The following is a 15,126-nucleotide window of genomic DNA, read 5'->3' as shown; positions in this document are numbered from 1 at the left end:
GTCGGGTTTGGTCCAGTGCGACTTGCGCTGAGCAGTGGCCAATTTGGACGAGGAGAGTAATGCCGCAACGACGGCCAAAAATTATAAAATACGTCGAAAGGAAAAGACAGAAACGAGAGAAAAGAATCAATTGCGCGGGCGTGCAAAAGTTCGTGATACTAAAAAGAAAAGAAAAGGAGGCAAAGACGGAGAAAAACAGCGTCAAGAACGCGGGTGAAGCGAAAAGTCTGGAGAAACAGAAGGGGCTCCACGAACCAGGTGGGTTCCACGGAAGTGGACACGGGTTTTTGGTCTTGGAAAGAGGGCCCCCTTGATTTGCCGCACCTTAAATTCGGAAAGAGCCACCGGGGTTCCCTCTCCCCTATTCTCCTTGTGCTCCTGCTGTCTTTGTCTATTCGCCCTTGCAAGCAGACTTTTTCGCACTAAAATAGGAGTCGCGACCAACCAGCGCCGCCACGCCGCCATGAAATGCAACGGCCGCGCCTTCTATTGCTGGATTGGCAATTGGGGGCGCTAGAAAAACTAGAACTTCTCACAGTTTTTCTTTTCTTTGAGCGAGAGGCGAAATTTTTCTGTCTAGGCGAATGGGAACCCCCAGTTCCGGTTCAGTCGGGCACAGGCAAGAATCGTGCGAGCGTGTCGATCAACCGAGAACCAGCCACTATATGAAGTTGGCCGTGGAAGAAAAAAGGAAACTGCGCCAGGCCGAGGCCAGCAGCCGGTCAGCGGACTCGGCCACGCCGTCTACAGAAGCAGAAGGAGCGAAGAGGCGGGCATGTCAACACGAGCGAATAGCAGATCTGAGTAAGAAAGGACGAGAATGCGGTGGACTTTGAAGGTACATGCGAGGCAGTCTCTCAACCGATGCATGTGTGCTGCACCTTCCCGTCATGAGCCAATCAGCACCTGCCACGGCCAAAGTCAAGCAGGACTGGCGAGATGGCAGGAACGACTGCCCATGACTGGCAAATCTGACAACACAGAAAAGGGGGCGAACGTGGATATCTGAAAAGGGCGAGGGCAGAGCGAGGACCGTCAAACTAAAATTGAGAACATATGAAAACATGGCAACGAAAGAATCAGAACGCACCCATATGCACCAGCCGTGAAGCCAACAATGCGTCGTTCGTTGGTCTGAATCATTGTAGTGGAGGTTGACAGCCGTGTCTGTCTTCAGCTCATCCAAACCTGCAACGAGGCCATTGGCGATGCATCTGCCTCGTCTTTTTGTCTTCTTCTGTTTTGCTTGATACTCCTGGCTCTTTCTTCAACTTCCCCTCATTTTCCCGTCTTGCAGAACGCACTGAACATTCCATCCTTCTCGCTGTTGCATCGCATGGACTTGCCTGCATGTGCGAACAGACCCAGACTGTCAACGCATTGGCACGAATCGCCACAGACGGCCACAAAGAACATCTTCAACGTGGCCAGGCCGCCGACAACGGGGTGTTGGTGAAGGAGGCCAGAGCTCGACGAACCAACATCTGCGTGTATCATTGGGGTCGCGAAGCAGGACGACGAGTTGCCCCTCGCATACAACATGCATCTTGTGGCTTTTTGAGAGAATGCACGGAACTCTGCAGCGGGGGCTGTTTCATACGCAAGGCCGGCAACCAGGTGACTTGAGCGGCTTGTGCTCGCCATGCGACGCCGCGGTGATCGATGTCCCAACCTTTTCCAGCCAGCAACCGGGCGTGCAGTCTTGTGCAAGGAGAGACCATGAGCAGCCATGCCTTGGTAAGGACAGCGTCGATGTCGGCGACGACAAAATCGTTCCCTCTTTTATGGTTAACCGCGCCAACCACACAAATTGACACCACGGTCGAGCGCCGGCCGACAGATGATGACATGTGGTGGATTGCATCGCAGCTCACAACACATGTCAATACATGTGTACAGCCACATGGAGCATCGTTTCCCCACCGCATCATTGTTTGTCTCGACGAGTCCTTCAAGTCGGACAATCTGTGAACGGACATGAACGACATCAACGGCTTTGGGAGGTGCGTCTGGAGCAACCGCTTCTGTACTTACCACTGCACTCTGCTGTCTCTATTGATTGTCTCTATCGATGTCTTGTCTCGGGCCGGGTTGTGACCTTACTCCATTTCGACTTCTTCGCACGCCGATTGCACGCCCCTCCAAGCTCACTTAGATGCTCCACGTCAGCGTGGGCAGTAACACTAGAGGGCCCTAAGGACTGGGCCCATGTCTTGCTTCTATTTTTTGCCTTGCGCTTGTCTCAACTTGCATGTCTCACGCTGGTCGTGGCGGATGTCTTGCTTTGATTTGGACCTTCAAAAGCCATCTCCCTTAACCTTAGTTAAAAGCAGGGTCTGCATGTCCTGACTATCATCTCAGGAAATAAGGGCAACCTTGTGATTGAGAACTAAAACTCGACACAGTTGAGACGAAAGCTACAAGGACATATTTCAAAGATGGAGAGTGCAGCAAACGAATGAACCGAGCTTGTTTGGCGATCGATATGCGTGGCCAACACTCTTTTTGCTGTGCCTTATTTGACGAGTTATGACGCGGCGTTTCGGCTCCGATGTCACTTACACGCTCAATGCAAGCCCAAGACGGAGACGGCGACACGAGCGCGATCTGACCGCAAAACCCTTTCTCGCCCACTCCCGCCTCCTTGCGCCAAACTGCTTTGGCGAGGGAAAATAAAGAGAAACCGAGAGGGAAGACGGGGTATCGCTCCAGTATCGGAGAAGGGCACATTGTTGAGGACGAGAAAATGCACTCAGAATGCACACCAGCCAGAAAAGGGAGGCCTTGATGTGATGCACCTTGCATACTGCATGTTGGGGTCAGAGCCAAAGGAGGCCCAAGCAAACAGAAGGGACACCAACACAGGCAGCAGAAAAGGCTGGTACACACATGAACAACACTTGTCATCGCCTTTTTGTTCACCTTGGTTTTCTCTGCATGTTCCTTCTTCCCCCCCTTTTGGCTGTCTCCTTGTCTTTCCCCCTGTTCTCACCTGTGCACGTCACCATTCTGTTTGTTTTTTGCGACCAGCTGTCGCCCTTTCGCCGCCACCAAAATTCCCGAATTCAACAAAACTCAACCTCTCCGCCAAACGCACCCCTGTCTGATGATCCATGTTTCCCGCCTCCTTGCTGAGTTTGTTCTAGCTTTTTGCTTGTGTTCTCGCTCCCTTCCAATACTATCTATTTTCATATTGTCATTTTTTTTGTTTTTCTCGCCCACGATTTCCTGCCTTCCGGGCATGTCACCAACAATTGTCAGCCTATTTCGTTTGTAATTTCCAAACAATTCTTTCTTTCCTCATTTTGCGTCTAGTCCTTTCCGCCTTTCGTGCAAGTGCGTAACGCAATAGCCTCCGGTTTTGCCCATTCGCTGATCTCTTGCATTTCGTGAGGTTTCCCAGGCAGGCTCCTCTCCCTTGCAGCCTTGCTCCATCCGCCGTTTTTTTGTGCTCACACATGCACGATTGCCCACAAAACTTGCTGCCCTGTGCTCATACCTTGTATGGAGTGCACTCTGCTCGCCGTTCTCGCTGCTGTCTGTTCGCCCCACAGCCCACTTGTCTTTTTCGAGCCACCGCGCAGGGTCCGTCTGCCTTTTTTGCGTGATGTTTGCTGCTTGGTCCACCACCCGACCACGAGCTTGGCCCGTCATGCAAGGTGTGAACATCCCCCCTCCTGGTCCCCTCGCAGGGTCGACATGTGAGGGAGGATCGCACGAGAAAACGCACAATGGAATTCATGACATGGGTGTCCAATGAAGCGGGCAGCAATGCGCGAACATAAAAGGATGTGCGAAGCGGGCACGAACAAAATATACCGACCAGCGAAAGCCAAAAAGTCGGGAGCCGCTCTCACAAAAGGGAGAGGCGGGGCCACATGAGGGTATCGACGACAGGGGCCAAGGGAGGGCATTGGGTAAAGCCGCATGTAAATCTCATGTAAGTCCCAGGATAGCTTGGAAGCTAGGACGCATCTGTCACATTCGAAAGTTGTTTGCAGCCAGCACCCTGCATGCACAGAGCATATAAAACGACAAAAACGTGTACTCCGTACTCCGTACGCAGCCGCTCATCCAAGAAGAGATGGCGTGAACAGAAAATAGAAAATAAAAGAAAACCGACAGACGCAGGGAGACTTTCTCAAGCGCATCATTTCCCCCTTCTTTCTTTCCTTTTTTGGTTTGTTTTTTCCGCCAATGCTAAGAGGGTGTAAGACACGCGTCGGAGGTTTAATTCGGTCTCCATCAGCTATTTTCTGTTGCCCTGCTTTTTCACTCTGCTTTCTTTTCATATTTCTTTTGTTTCGTTCTCGTCATTGTGTAGGTACGTTCCATCTCACCTAGCTCCTTGCTTGGGCCAACGCGCGACTCTCAATCAGCAAGCATCCCGGGCAAAACAAATCAACCAAAAGGGCGGCAAGTTCACATTCAGACCCAGGCAAGCGGACGAAGAAAGCAAACCGCCACCACAGCGAAGAAGAACAGACACGCAAATGCAAACGGGGCCGACGTGGAGGACTCACCAAACGACAGATGGCAAACGGCATCCAAACGGGGGACGACAAATAGCTACAACAACATATGATACAGCCTCAGTAAAGGGAGACGGCGCTTACGACTGCTGAAGGGGCCCTTTTTACGCCCATTGAGCATATATTAAAGCTCAAGGGTGTCGTCGAGACCAGCATCGCCGCGGGGAGTTGTTGCCTTGGTTGTACCATCTACATCTCATCTGTTGTCAATTTCACCACGAAGGCACCGGCAGCACGCAAGACTTCCGCCATTTTTTTCACAGATCTTGCCATGGCGTGTTGCGACTCCAGCCCCAATGTGGCCTATTGGTCACTGTTCAGCCACCGCGATGATGGCAAGAGGTGAGTTTGTTTCTCATTCTTCGCGATCGATTTTCGAGTAGCCTCTCTAACGCTGTAAGAAAACTGTCTGTGCGGCCGGTCTTCCCGCGGTGGAAACGGCCTGGAAAGAGACGCGAAATCCTTGACACAGACGGCCTCTTGGATGGCCGTCAAAGTGTTGCGGAAACTGCCCGGTCCGTATCCCGGAGTACGTGCTACGCAGAATCGTCGCAGGAAGCCGCCTACTCTGTCAACTCCTCGTACCCTGTGAGCATCTCCAAGAAGATCTCGCAACCAGTCCTCCGGGCCATCCGCAGTATCCGTCACATTGAGCTGCTGCACAGCACCTCGGACATGGATTTGCGCAGCAGCTCATCTCTGTCCAACCGCTTCAATCGTGGAAACAGTCGTGGTTATAAGTATGATCATGAATATGAGGACAAATATGAGAGCAAATATGAGAACAGATACGAGAATGGGACCGCGCGCGGTAGTCCGACCATGGTTGACGTCGGCCAGTCCTATCCCAACAGCCGCCACCCACAGCACCAATCCATGGTCACAACACATCCCAAGCCAACACGCGCCTTTGGCCAGTGCCAGACAAGTCGCCTCTTGACTCTGCCCCAGGAAATTCGCGACGAGATTTACGCCTATGTCTTTTACTCGACACGCCTCACCATGGGCCGACGCGTCACATGTGCACCGCCTACGGACTCCCCGTGCTCGGGATCTGCGTCGTCGTCCAGGACATTGTCGCCGGAGCCTGACGAGGCCGACGAAGTCCAGCACAGCCAGTGCCGGATGACGCCTGGTCGAGTCACTACCCACGTCAAGCCCGCGCGCCACTCGATGGCGCTCTTTCTCGTCTGTCGCCAGATCACGCGCGAGCTCATCAGCGACAACGCTTGGATCGGCCAGGTCCTGTTCAACTTTGAAGACGCCGCGACGATGCTGGACGTTTTGGGTGGCGTCTTTGCAACGCCAGCCCAGCGCAGCCTGGTGCGCGAGGTGCGTGTGCGCGAGGGCGGCCTGTTTGTCCACCAGAGACTGCCATCTCTGCTGCCCCTACCAACCGTCCCGGAAGACAACTCGACGCCTTTGTCGTCTGCCAGCTCCTCCACACAACAGCAGCAGCAGCAGCAGCAGCCGCAGCAACAGTTTCGACAGCGATTTCTACTTCTCGGTGGTCTTATGCGCTTGCTTCCGGGCCTCTGCCTCGACCGCCTCACCGTCCTGCCCGCACTGCCGTGCCGCGTTCACAAGTCTACGCGCTGCCACAACCTCCCGAGCGTCAACATGTACAACATGAGTGTCACCAGTCACCCTCCGCCGCCCGTTAGCCTGGCCGCTCCACACGAGATGCTCACCGAGCTGCTGCATGCAGGAAGTGGCTGGAAGGAGCTGTGCTACGTGCACCACGACACGAACATGCTCGCCGCAGACAAGCACCGCCCCAGCTCGGTCGAGGCGATGATGGTCAACATGGGTTTCTGGGATGCCGACATGGATACGTACGACGACGTGTTTGCGGCCGCCGAGCGTGCTGAGCGGTTGGCACAGGCGGAGCGGGCCGACCTCGAGGAAGCAGAGGCCGCACGGCTCCTGTTCTTGGAGGAGGACGAGGAGCTTCAAGAAGGCGAGGGGACGCTGTTTATGCCGCAGCACCGTCGCCACCGCCGTCTCGGCAGCCTGTTTGCGTCCTACTCGGCCCGCAAAGAGTACCGCCTTCCGCGCTGGCGGCACCTGCTGACCGAGCGCGACGGCCTCATCCCGGCCAACAACAACAACAACGACACGACCAGAGACGCAGTCAACTCGTCCGTTGCCGCTGGTTGGAGCGTCAGTATCGACGCAGTGATTGACGAAGGCTTCTACGAGGGCGACACGCCGCGCAGCACCATTTCCGTGTATGGTGTGCGCGGCGGCCAGGCCCTGTGGCCCATGGAGACGCTGGAGGATGTGCACGACAGCCGGATCCGGGGCGAGGACTTTATGGTCATCGTGAGACGGGGCGACGGCGAGGAGAGTGGGGAGGCGGGCGGCCCCAAGACCGTCCAGAAAAAGAAGGCCGATCCTAGCAAAGCCGTCTGGGCTGAGTCCGTTGGTAACCCGTACCCCTTCAAGGAGGGCGACCCACGCGCGCTGGGCTACGGTACACGCTGGGAGACATTACGGCCCGTCCTGTTTCCTTGGGACCACCTGGCGGCCACCCGCATCCGGCACGACCGGTACCGTCACAGAGATGAGTACGTGGTGCGGTCGCAACGACGACGGTCTTGACGAAGAATGGCCGCTCGCTTTACGAGCGCGGTAAACGTCTTTTTGTTATTTGTTTGATGATACCCGGCGAGTTGGTATGCTTTACGCAAGCTACCATTTAGGAAAACACGAGAAAAATGAAAAGGGCAAACGTCTTTGGCGCACGATGCTCATGATGGACGGCGGCCAGGATTGGGCTTTCTTATCGTTTTTTTGTATCTTGGCGCAACATCCGTTTTCTGTTGTTTTTTTCATTCATAATGGCTTTATCTTTCCCGGCTGCTGTTTTGCGGTTTGCTTCCTTAGCTATGCAAGAGCCAGCTCTCTTTTATGGTCTTATGTTTACGAGCATCCGACAAATGGGTCGACACCTTCTTGGTTATCGTTTTATTGATTTTCGTTCTTTTTTTCTCTAATCTCGTCATGAGAGCAATGCTATCGTTGGCCGTACTCCCGACGGTCCAAAGTGCCAAAACTAAACCCAAACGCCGCCTTACGAAACCTTAACCTTTCCAAGTTGTTGCGTCTCTGAAACACCTTAGAAGCCCTGCTTAGCCACCTGCGCCTTGGCGGCAGCAATCGTCGCGGTTGCGTTGGGGTCGGCAAACCCGCAGCCCTGCTTGCCATTCTGCAGCGCGGCGGCCTCGGCCGAGCACACGCCGGCACCCTGGCCGTTGTTGGCGCAGCAGGCAGAGCCGCAGTCGGCGTTGTTGACGCAGCCGCCGGTGATGAACTGGGCACCGTTGCCGGCACCGACGTTCTTGGCGCCCGCATTGTTGGGGGTGACGAGGGCGAGGGCCGAGACGGCGACTGGAAGACGAGGGTTAGCAGAGAAAATAAAAGAAGTATTGCAGGAGGGGCTAGGTAGATATGGATGCGTACAGGAAAGGACGACAGCGATGCGAACCATGTTGGCGGTTTGAAGAAAAGTACACAGTACTGTAGTAGACGAGATTAAATAGTGTAATAAAACTGACGACACCGGGTCGTGTAAAAGTGAATGAATGCAAGAGAAGAAGAGAAAAGAATTTTGGACGTTGAGTTGCTGGATGAGGATCAAAACAGGATGGGAATGACGCTTGATGGACGAGTCTGTTCTATTTGTACCTCTCGCGGTCTGTCATGGACAGGCCGCAAGGAGTAAACAATCGCACGGGCGGTAACCTGCGCTTCTTTTTTTCGGATCTCCTTACACATCACCATTCATCCTCTAACGACCGCCATGTGTCGTCTTGCCATCTTTCTATCCCCTGACGAGGATCACGACTACACAGGCGGAGTGGACACGAGGCACAAAAAAAGCCTGGACGAGGTATATGACGAAGCGAGTTATGCTGGTCTACGCGGTTGAATCGTCATCCAGAAACACGCAGGCAGCAAAGCCTGGGCATGGCCAAGAGGTCGTCGCATGTCAGAGTCATGTACCAGACAGGTGCACAGAGTGAGCAGGGGGTGAGTTTGTCGCGTCAACTTGCATTTACGCCCTGTCAATCCGGCCAAGGAAAGTTACGACGAGTTTGAGACGATGTCTGAAATTGACGAGCTTGACGAGTCATGCTCAGAGGGCAGGCGGTTACGAGAGCGGTTGCGGTTTTCTTGTTTTCCCTAGGGAAGAGCCTGTTCTGACACGGTTTGATCGGCGCAAAACCGCATTTTGCCGTGTCCAGGTTGCGCACAAGGCAAACAGGTGGCGCAACTCGGCAAAGATGCAAGCAAAAGACAGCGTGAGAAATCGACACGCCCTAGAATACGAATAATATACATAAATGAAAATGAAAATGGTATCTTGTTACAATGAACATGATTGTGCCTTGGCCACAGATTTTCTACACTGCTACGTACACAGTCCGTTTTCGTATCCTAGACTTTACAAGCACATTTAAAATATCAAATCAGTTCAATTGGATCCGCTACAAAGATTGAATACGGGGCATGTGGTCGTCATCGTACACATCGGACTTGCAGCACGGATCGATCGGAGTGAAATCAGACGTTAGGTTTGTTTGTCCTCAAAAGTGAAGGTCTGCACGTCGTCAGGGGATTCCCGGAAACAGGAAAGAAAATGATTGGCAAAAAGATGAGGACACCCTCAAAAGCCCATGCTTCTCAGGCTGGGGGCTTGAGTGGCTGTACACGGTCATGTTGAAACGGTGCTCGGCGCTTTGATCGTTGTTGTCGTCGCCGCCCATCGCGGGCCCAAAGCATCCGAATGCTCTCTGTATACACTTTGAGATTGCTTCTGTCTACGATGTACACTTTGTCTTCTTATTAGTTATAGAATTTTTTGGGGTCCTTTTTTCATCCCGTTATTCTGAGAAGATCAACTTCCCTTATAATTTCATTTCATATATTTAATTATTATTGTTCGCCTTTCTTAGCCACTCCTCTAGTTTATATCTCACTCTAAAACAAACATGCTCTCGTTCATGATGATCAGAGAGTGACCGCAACGAAACAACGATCGATGGTGATTTAAAACCTCAGTCTTGGCGTCGTATTTTTCTACTGACTTTCATTTTCTTGACTTCCTGTAACCATCCTATTATTTGGCTGCTCATCAGACCAGTTTCAGCAGGGTAGATATTTGATATGGAACACAGACGAGTCATGGCGAAGTGCATGAGAGCAGGGACAGTCTAAAAAGCGGTTTGGCGAGTGCCAATGTTTTCAAATACGATCTGGGCGACCATTCATCTCTGTTCGGACTATGTTGTACGTGGTACACAGATTTTACATTTACAAACTGCTTACGTATGACGCTCTGACGAGGATATGTTGCATGCGTGTCTCATCCGTGGATACGATTTGTAGTGCATGTTGGGATTTTAGGGTGGTTCGCAGCGGGCCTGACTTAGCTCAGTGCGTCACCGCATTTTAGTTCCGCCTCCAGTTTTCTTGCACATCTCACCTTTCACCTCAATCGCAAATTCCGACACTCTCGCCAGCCTCGACCCTACCACCTCTCTAGCGACGCCTCCTGCCCACAGCTGCACCGCCATGTCCGACGCAAAGAAGCCCGAAGCCAAGAAAAGGCCGACGCCGGTCACGGCCTCCGTCCCGCTGCCGGCCCTCTACCGGCTCTTTTTTCTCACGATCGAGCCCATTGCGGCCCTCGCCGGCGCTTTTTATGCGCACTTTCGCCAACACGATTACCTGGCCATGACGCATGCGGCGTCAACCACGACTGACGCCGCCGGCAACGTCCCCATTGTGACGTCTGTCGTGCTCTCGCAGCTGGCCAACCTGTACCTGCTTTTCACGCTCAACGAGGCCCTCGTCCTGCGCACCACCGCCGACCGCCGCGTGTGGCGCACGTTGCTGTTTGGCCTGCTGGTGGCCGACCTGGGCCACCTGTACTCGCTGCGGCCGCTCGGAGGTGACATTTACTGGCGCGCAGACCAGTGGAACGCCATGGGTTGGGGCAACGTGCCGTTTGTGTACGTCGGCGCGTCGATGCGGCTCGCGTTTCTGCTGGGTGTTGGCCTGAATGGGCCGCAGCTGGTGACCAAAGGCAAGCGGATATGATGAAGAGCAGTCTTTGGAGATGGACAGATGAGATATAGGAAGATGGAGAAGACAAGCAACTCTTTGCACAAAACTCATGAATTGCCCTGCGTGTCTGTTGTCCTGTTTCACAACTTCACATGTCTCGAGCTGTGTGAGCAGTGTCGGTTAGTCACTGCCGGGTGGCTTCCTGCCGCTCGCAGCCAAGTAGAGGGACGATCTCTTCGCCAAACACGCTAAATGTAGAAAGTGCGAACGAATCACAGCGAAAGAGAATTTTACGTAATCACATAATTATGTCTTCTTACGCTGATTGGCCAAAAGGAGGCTGCGTGCCGCCAGTGAGCCAATGAGGTGTCTTTGGCGACGTTGCGCGGCCTCGCTTCTCCTATTTCGAAGATTCGTCAACACTCCCACTTTCATCAGCTGCCATCTCGTCTTTATCTCATCACCCTACTCGTCGACTATCGCCGACCACTGCCGCTCTTCACGATATCCTCAGTTTGCTGTTCCTCTGGAAAGGAAGCATCCGTCTCCCGACTCTTCACACTGCATTGTTACCCAACCTGCGTCAGCCCTACGCCTTGCTGACACGACCCGCCGCCGAGTCTAATTTATCCCGGCCGACAGGTGGTTGCTTGCACGGGCGTGTATTCTACGCTCCAGAGCCCTTTGCATCCGATAACCCCTTCGCACCCAAGAGCGACAACGACCGACGTCCAGCGTGCGAGCGCTGTTGTTCAATTTCTCTCTCTCTCTCTCTCTCTCTCTCTCTCTCTCTCTCTCTCTCTCTCTCCATACCCTCGTCGACTCTCGTCATCATCCTCCGCCTTCTCGCACAATGCAGCTCCCTCGGTCACCATTAATATTCTCGGCCCTGGCCGCAGTGGTCTCGCTGCCGTCCGCCGCCAACGCCGCCGCCACACCTATCGCTGCGCCCACTGACACGACCTCGCCTGCCAAGACAACAAGCACCATTCCCTGCACTGCTTCCTCGACCAGTGGTGCTTTCTACGACCTGCGCCATGACATTGCGCTGCCGCCCGCCGAGAGCGGAAAGAAGCCCAAGGCCGGCGTGCTGACGACGGATTATGTCGCCCGCGGCCACGACTACGGTGCCAACTTTACGCTCAACATATGTGCCGCCGTCGTGAAGCCTGTCAAGGACGTCAAGGGCGTCGACCGCGACCTGTGGGCCAACGTGAGCGCCTACTACAAACTGGATGGCGACACGTTCTCGTTGGGGTATGACCGGAGGCACAGACTGGACCTCTTCCTTTTCCTTCTGTTTTCCTTTGTTTTCCATTTCCTCCCCGTTACCCTCCTATTTCCCTGCCTTCCTCCTCCGCATCGTCACAAGCTAACAAAGCCAGCCAAGAATCGTCCGTGCTCGTGTCCCGCGGCCGCGAGCTTGTCCTGCAGTACACCGGCGGCTCACCGTGTCCAGACCTCAGCAACAAGTCCGGCAGCAGCCGTTCGAACAAGTACAACGACAAAGTGAAGCGCGAGATTGACAGTGAGCCCATGTTCTCGACACAGTCATCGCCGTCCTCTACGCTGTCGACGACCCGCCGGAAGTCCGCCACGTTCGCCTTCCTCTGTGATCGCGACCCCGTCGATACGACTGCCCATGTCTCGTTTGTTGGCACGCCCGACCAGTGCGCCTACTTCTTCAAGATCCGCTCCCCCCACGCCTGCGCCGGCGTCGAGCCCCACAAGCCGGGCAGTGTCGGCCCCGGTGGCGTCTTCGCCATCATCCTGGGCGTCGCCCTGCTCGTCTACTTTATCGGCGGTGTCGCCTACAACCGCACCGTCGCCCACGCGCGTGGCTGGCGGCAGCTGCCGAACCACACCATCTGGCTGGGCATCTGGAGTTTTGTCAGGGTGCGTATCCTCTGCGGACGCCGTTTTGGCAGTGGCGGCGGTAGAGGCGCTTTCGGGACGGGCAGCAGTGACGACGACGACGAGCAAGACCGCATGCTGCCTGGCTCCGGTGGTGACGACCTGTTCTGGGGTTCTGCCGCCGCCAAGCTGGCCCAACCCCAACAACACGGACGCTACGACTAACTTTGTTTCTCTGTGCTTTTTTTTCGCTCTTCTGGTGTTCCCCTGGATACAGGACTTTGTCATCATCTTGACGTCAACGTGCACGCGGTACCTGCCCCAGCGGGACGGCTACCGAACCCTGTCTACCTCGCCAAACGGCCGCAACCGCGAAGACGAAAACCGTCTGATCGACCAGCTCGATGAGGAATGGGAGGATTAGACAAACGCCGCAACGTCGGGCGAACGCACCAACGCGCGAACGCGACCAACGCGACCAACGCAGCAGACGTCGACACCACGACGAGCGGACAGAGGCGAAAAAAAATGAATATATCCTTTCCCGATAGGATTGTATTGAGTATTGTTTGGGTTATGTTTATTACTTTTTCACCGATATTTGGTTTCGGGGCGTCTTTTGTCTATTTTAGTCCATTTCTTTTCTTCTTTTCTTCCTTCTTCGCCTTGCTTTCTCAACTGGCTGTGCTTCTTTTTGTTGGTTAATGGGCATGAGTTGAAAGTCGACGGTTTTCTGCTCCCTCACCGAGTTGACAGAGCCCCCCCCCCCCCTTTTTTTTTTTTTTTTGTTCCCTTCACACCTTGGGTTAGCCCTTCGGCTTGTTGTATTTTGTTTCGTTTGTTATTTATGTTTCTACCCGGCGTTCAAGGTTGCGGCATTGTGTGCTCCTGCGCTAGAGCATCAACAAAGATAAGAATTTTTGGATATATCATATCCCTAGAGAGGCTGAGCTGCTTTGGAGCAGTATAATTATTGTCATTTCATCCCATCTTACACACCTGACGCGCCGTCCCTGCAACACAAGCTCGGCAGCACAAACCCGCCATCTGACCGCACCTGTCGACGACGATTCACATCGTCCTCCCGTTCATGTTTGCCGAATTGGTTGTCCATGCCCTTTCTCATTCTCTGGACTTATTCGACTTTGCTCGGGCTTGGACCGGAAGAAACCTGCTTTCCGAACCTGGGCCATTTTAGCAAGCGGTGCAAACCCCATGAGTTACTTTGAACTGGTTATTGGCATAGTCTACGGTAGTCGCCTAGTATGCCTAGCTTACACATACACACCGTCGACACCGAAACAGGGAAATGCCGCCGGCCTGCTAATCCTTACGTTGCACCTGGGTTATCTTTTTCGGCTTCATGACCCAGTTTAGCTCGTGCTCTGCCCAGTATGCCTTCGTAACGGTAAGGTGTGCGAACCCCTGCTGTGTAAAAACGGCCAATCGCCTGAACTGCCAGAGTTTCCAGGGTTGAAACCAGACTTACAGTGCCAACAACTCCCGTTAGCTTGGAGAGATCCTGCACAAATATTCGGTGTGGAGCCCCCGACTCATGGTCCAGAGGCCCCAGGACGTCAGATGCAAGGGAGCAAAGCACAGGGGGGTTTAGTATCAGGGCCTTCTTCCCCTGGAAAGAGCAGTAAGAATGAGTCGAGTGAAAGGGATCGTCTCCTGCCTGGAGACAAAAACGTACAATATTAATGAAAGGAGACAAGCTGTTGGAGAGAAAAGGATTCATTCTGCGCAGGTACGACGAGCGTCGAACTATTTGACCCTGGCTTTGTTGGACACCACACTCCGTCTTTCAACATAATGCTACGTTCAAATCTATGAATGGCACCTTTTTCAACCGGTGAGACAAAGTGAGAACAGCAAAAATCTCCTGTGAGAGTGGTCCGTGGTGAGCGGAAGATTGGCAAAAGGGGTAACCGGACGGGTGGAGAGGATGCGACGGGAGAGCGACAAAACAAGTGTAAGTGAACAGATTGGTTACCATCCTTGTGCAGATTTCAGCTAAAATGAGGAGGAGGAATGGCCCACTGTGTGAATCAAGCCACGAGAAGGTCAAATTTCATTAGGTGATCTTCGGGTTCGGAGTACTCGCATACATTTTTATCGCTGCCCAGCAGAAGCTTTGCACGATTGTTTGTCAAATGATGCTCGAAGAACTGGAGGGCCTCTAATTATTCCTATGGTTCGCAGCCCACGATCGCCAGTCACTCTTCTCTTACCTTTCGTGTGCCTCGTCTCTTCCCATCTCGCCGGTTGTCTCCCTCGTCCGAACCAGCAGAGAACCGATAATGCAGATCGTGTGGCAACACAACACGAGGGCCAGAGCATGCAACACTGGCTGCTTTCAGGCTCTTTGCTTCAGTGGTTATTCTATCACAATGTGTGTATTCTGTCTTGTTCACTCCTTCCTTTCTTACAGCATCCGCCTGAAAACGGGCTCTTGCCGCATCGGGACACAACTAGAGCTCTAGACCCCACTTTTGCGCTCCGCCCCAGGCCGTCCGAGCTAACCGGAGCACTAAAAACAACGTCCTCAGGGTCCACTTTGGAGGTGGTGACTCGCCACCCTGTCTATCATCTGGCCCTCTATTGATTCCGGTCGAGAGCGCTAAAGGAAAAGGAGGAACAGATGGGTCGCAAAAACATGAAA

The 15,126-nt window shown here is 53.6% G+C and overlaps 6 protein-coding genes across 6 annotated transcripts; 3 read left to right on the top strand and 3 right to left on the bottom strand.

Annotated features, from left to right (window-relative positions):
• Positions 1–1,278: 1,278 nt before the first annotated feature.
• Positions 1,279–1,731, bottom strand: SPSK_00923 (uncharacterized protein; the record flags this gene model as incomplete). The annotated part of the gene is made up of 1 exon (XM_016727865.1): positions 1,279–1,731. One exon carries the CDS (start codon positions 1,729–1,731, stop codon positions 1,279–1,281), a length of 453 nt encoding a protein of 150 aa, XP_016584548.1.
• A 3,072-nt stretch (positions 1,732–4,803) lies between these two features.
• Positions 4,804–7,136, top strand: SPSK_00712 (uncharacterized protein; the record flags this gene model as incomplete). Its single annotated transcript, XM_016727661.1, has 2 exons — positions 4,804–4,874; positions 4,934–7,136. The coding sequence occupies 2 exons, from the start codon at positions 4,804–4,806 to the stop codon at positions 7,134–7,136; spliced, it is 2,274 nt and encodes a 757-aa protein (XP_016584547.1).
• Positions 7,137–7,653: 517 nt separating this feature from the next.
• On the bottom strand, positions 7,654–8,025 carry SPSK_00936 (uncharacterized protein; the record flags this gene model as incomplete). Its single annotated transcript, XM_016727878.1, has 2 exons — positions 7,654–7,925; positions 7,998–8,025. 2 exons carry the CDS (start codon positions 8,023–8,025, stop codon positions 7,654–7,656), a joined length of 300 nt encoding a protein of 99 aa, XP_016584546.1.
• A 2,087-nt stretch (positions 8,026–10,112) lies between these two features.
• SPSK_00916 (uncharacterized protein) lies at positions 10,113–10,640 on the top strand (the record flags this gene model as incomplete). Its single annotated transcript, XM_016727858.1, has 1 exon — positions 10,113–10,640. One exon carries the CDS (start codon positions 10,113–10,115, stop codon positions 10,638–10,640), a length of 528 nt encoding a protein of 175 aa, XP_016584545.1.
• Positions 10,641–11,460: 820 nt separating this feature from the next.
• SPSK_00817 (cation-dependent mannose-6-phosphate receptor) lies at positions 11,461–12,686 on the top strand (the record flags this gene model as incomplete). Its single annotated transcript, XM_016727764.1, has 2 exons — positions 11,461–11,864; positions 11,993–12,686. 2 exons carry the CDS (start codon positions 11,461–11,463, stop codon positions 12,684–12,686), a joined length of 1,098 nt encoding a protein of 365 aa, XP_016584544.1.
• Positions 12,687–13,784: 1,098 nt separating this feature from the next.
• SPSK_00927 (uncharacterized protein) lies at positions 13,785–14,202 on the bottom strand (the record flags this gene model as incomplete). Its single annotated transcript, XM_016727869.1, has 3 exons — positions 13,785–13,916; positions 13,951–14,091; positions 14,158–14,202. The coding sequence occupies 3 exons, from the start codon at positions 14,200–14,202 to the stop codon at positions 13,785–13,787; spliced, it is 318 nt and encodes a 105-aa protein (XP_016584543.1).
• Positions 14,203–15,126: the final 924 nt, after the last annotated feature.

This window comes from Sporothrix schenckii (assembly GCF_000961545.1).
Source record: "Sporothrix schenckii 1099-18 chromosome Unknown Cont48, whole genome shotgun sequence".
Classification (NCBI taxonomy): domain Eukaryota; kingdom Fungi; phylum Ascomycota; class Sordariomycetes; order Ophiostomatales; family Ophiostomataceae; genus Sporothrix; species Sporothrix schenckii.
This window is presented reverse-complemented; position numbering and strand designations above follow the sequence as displayed.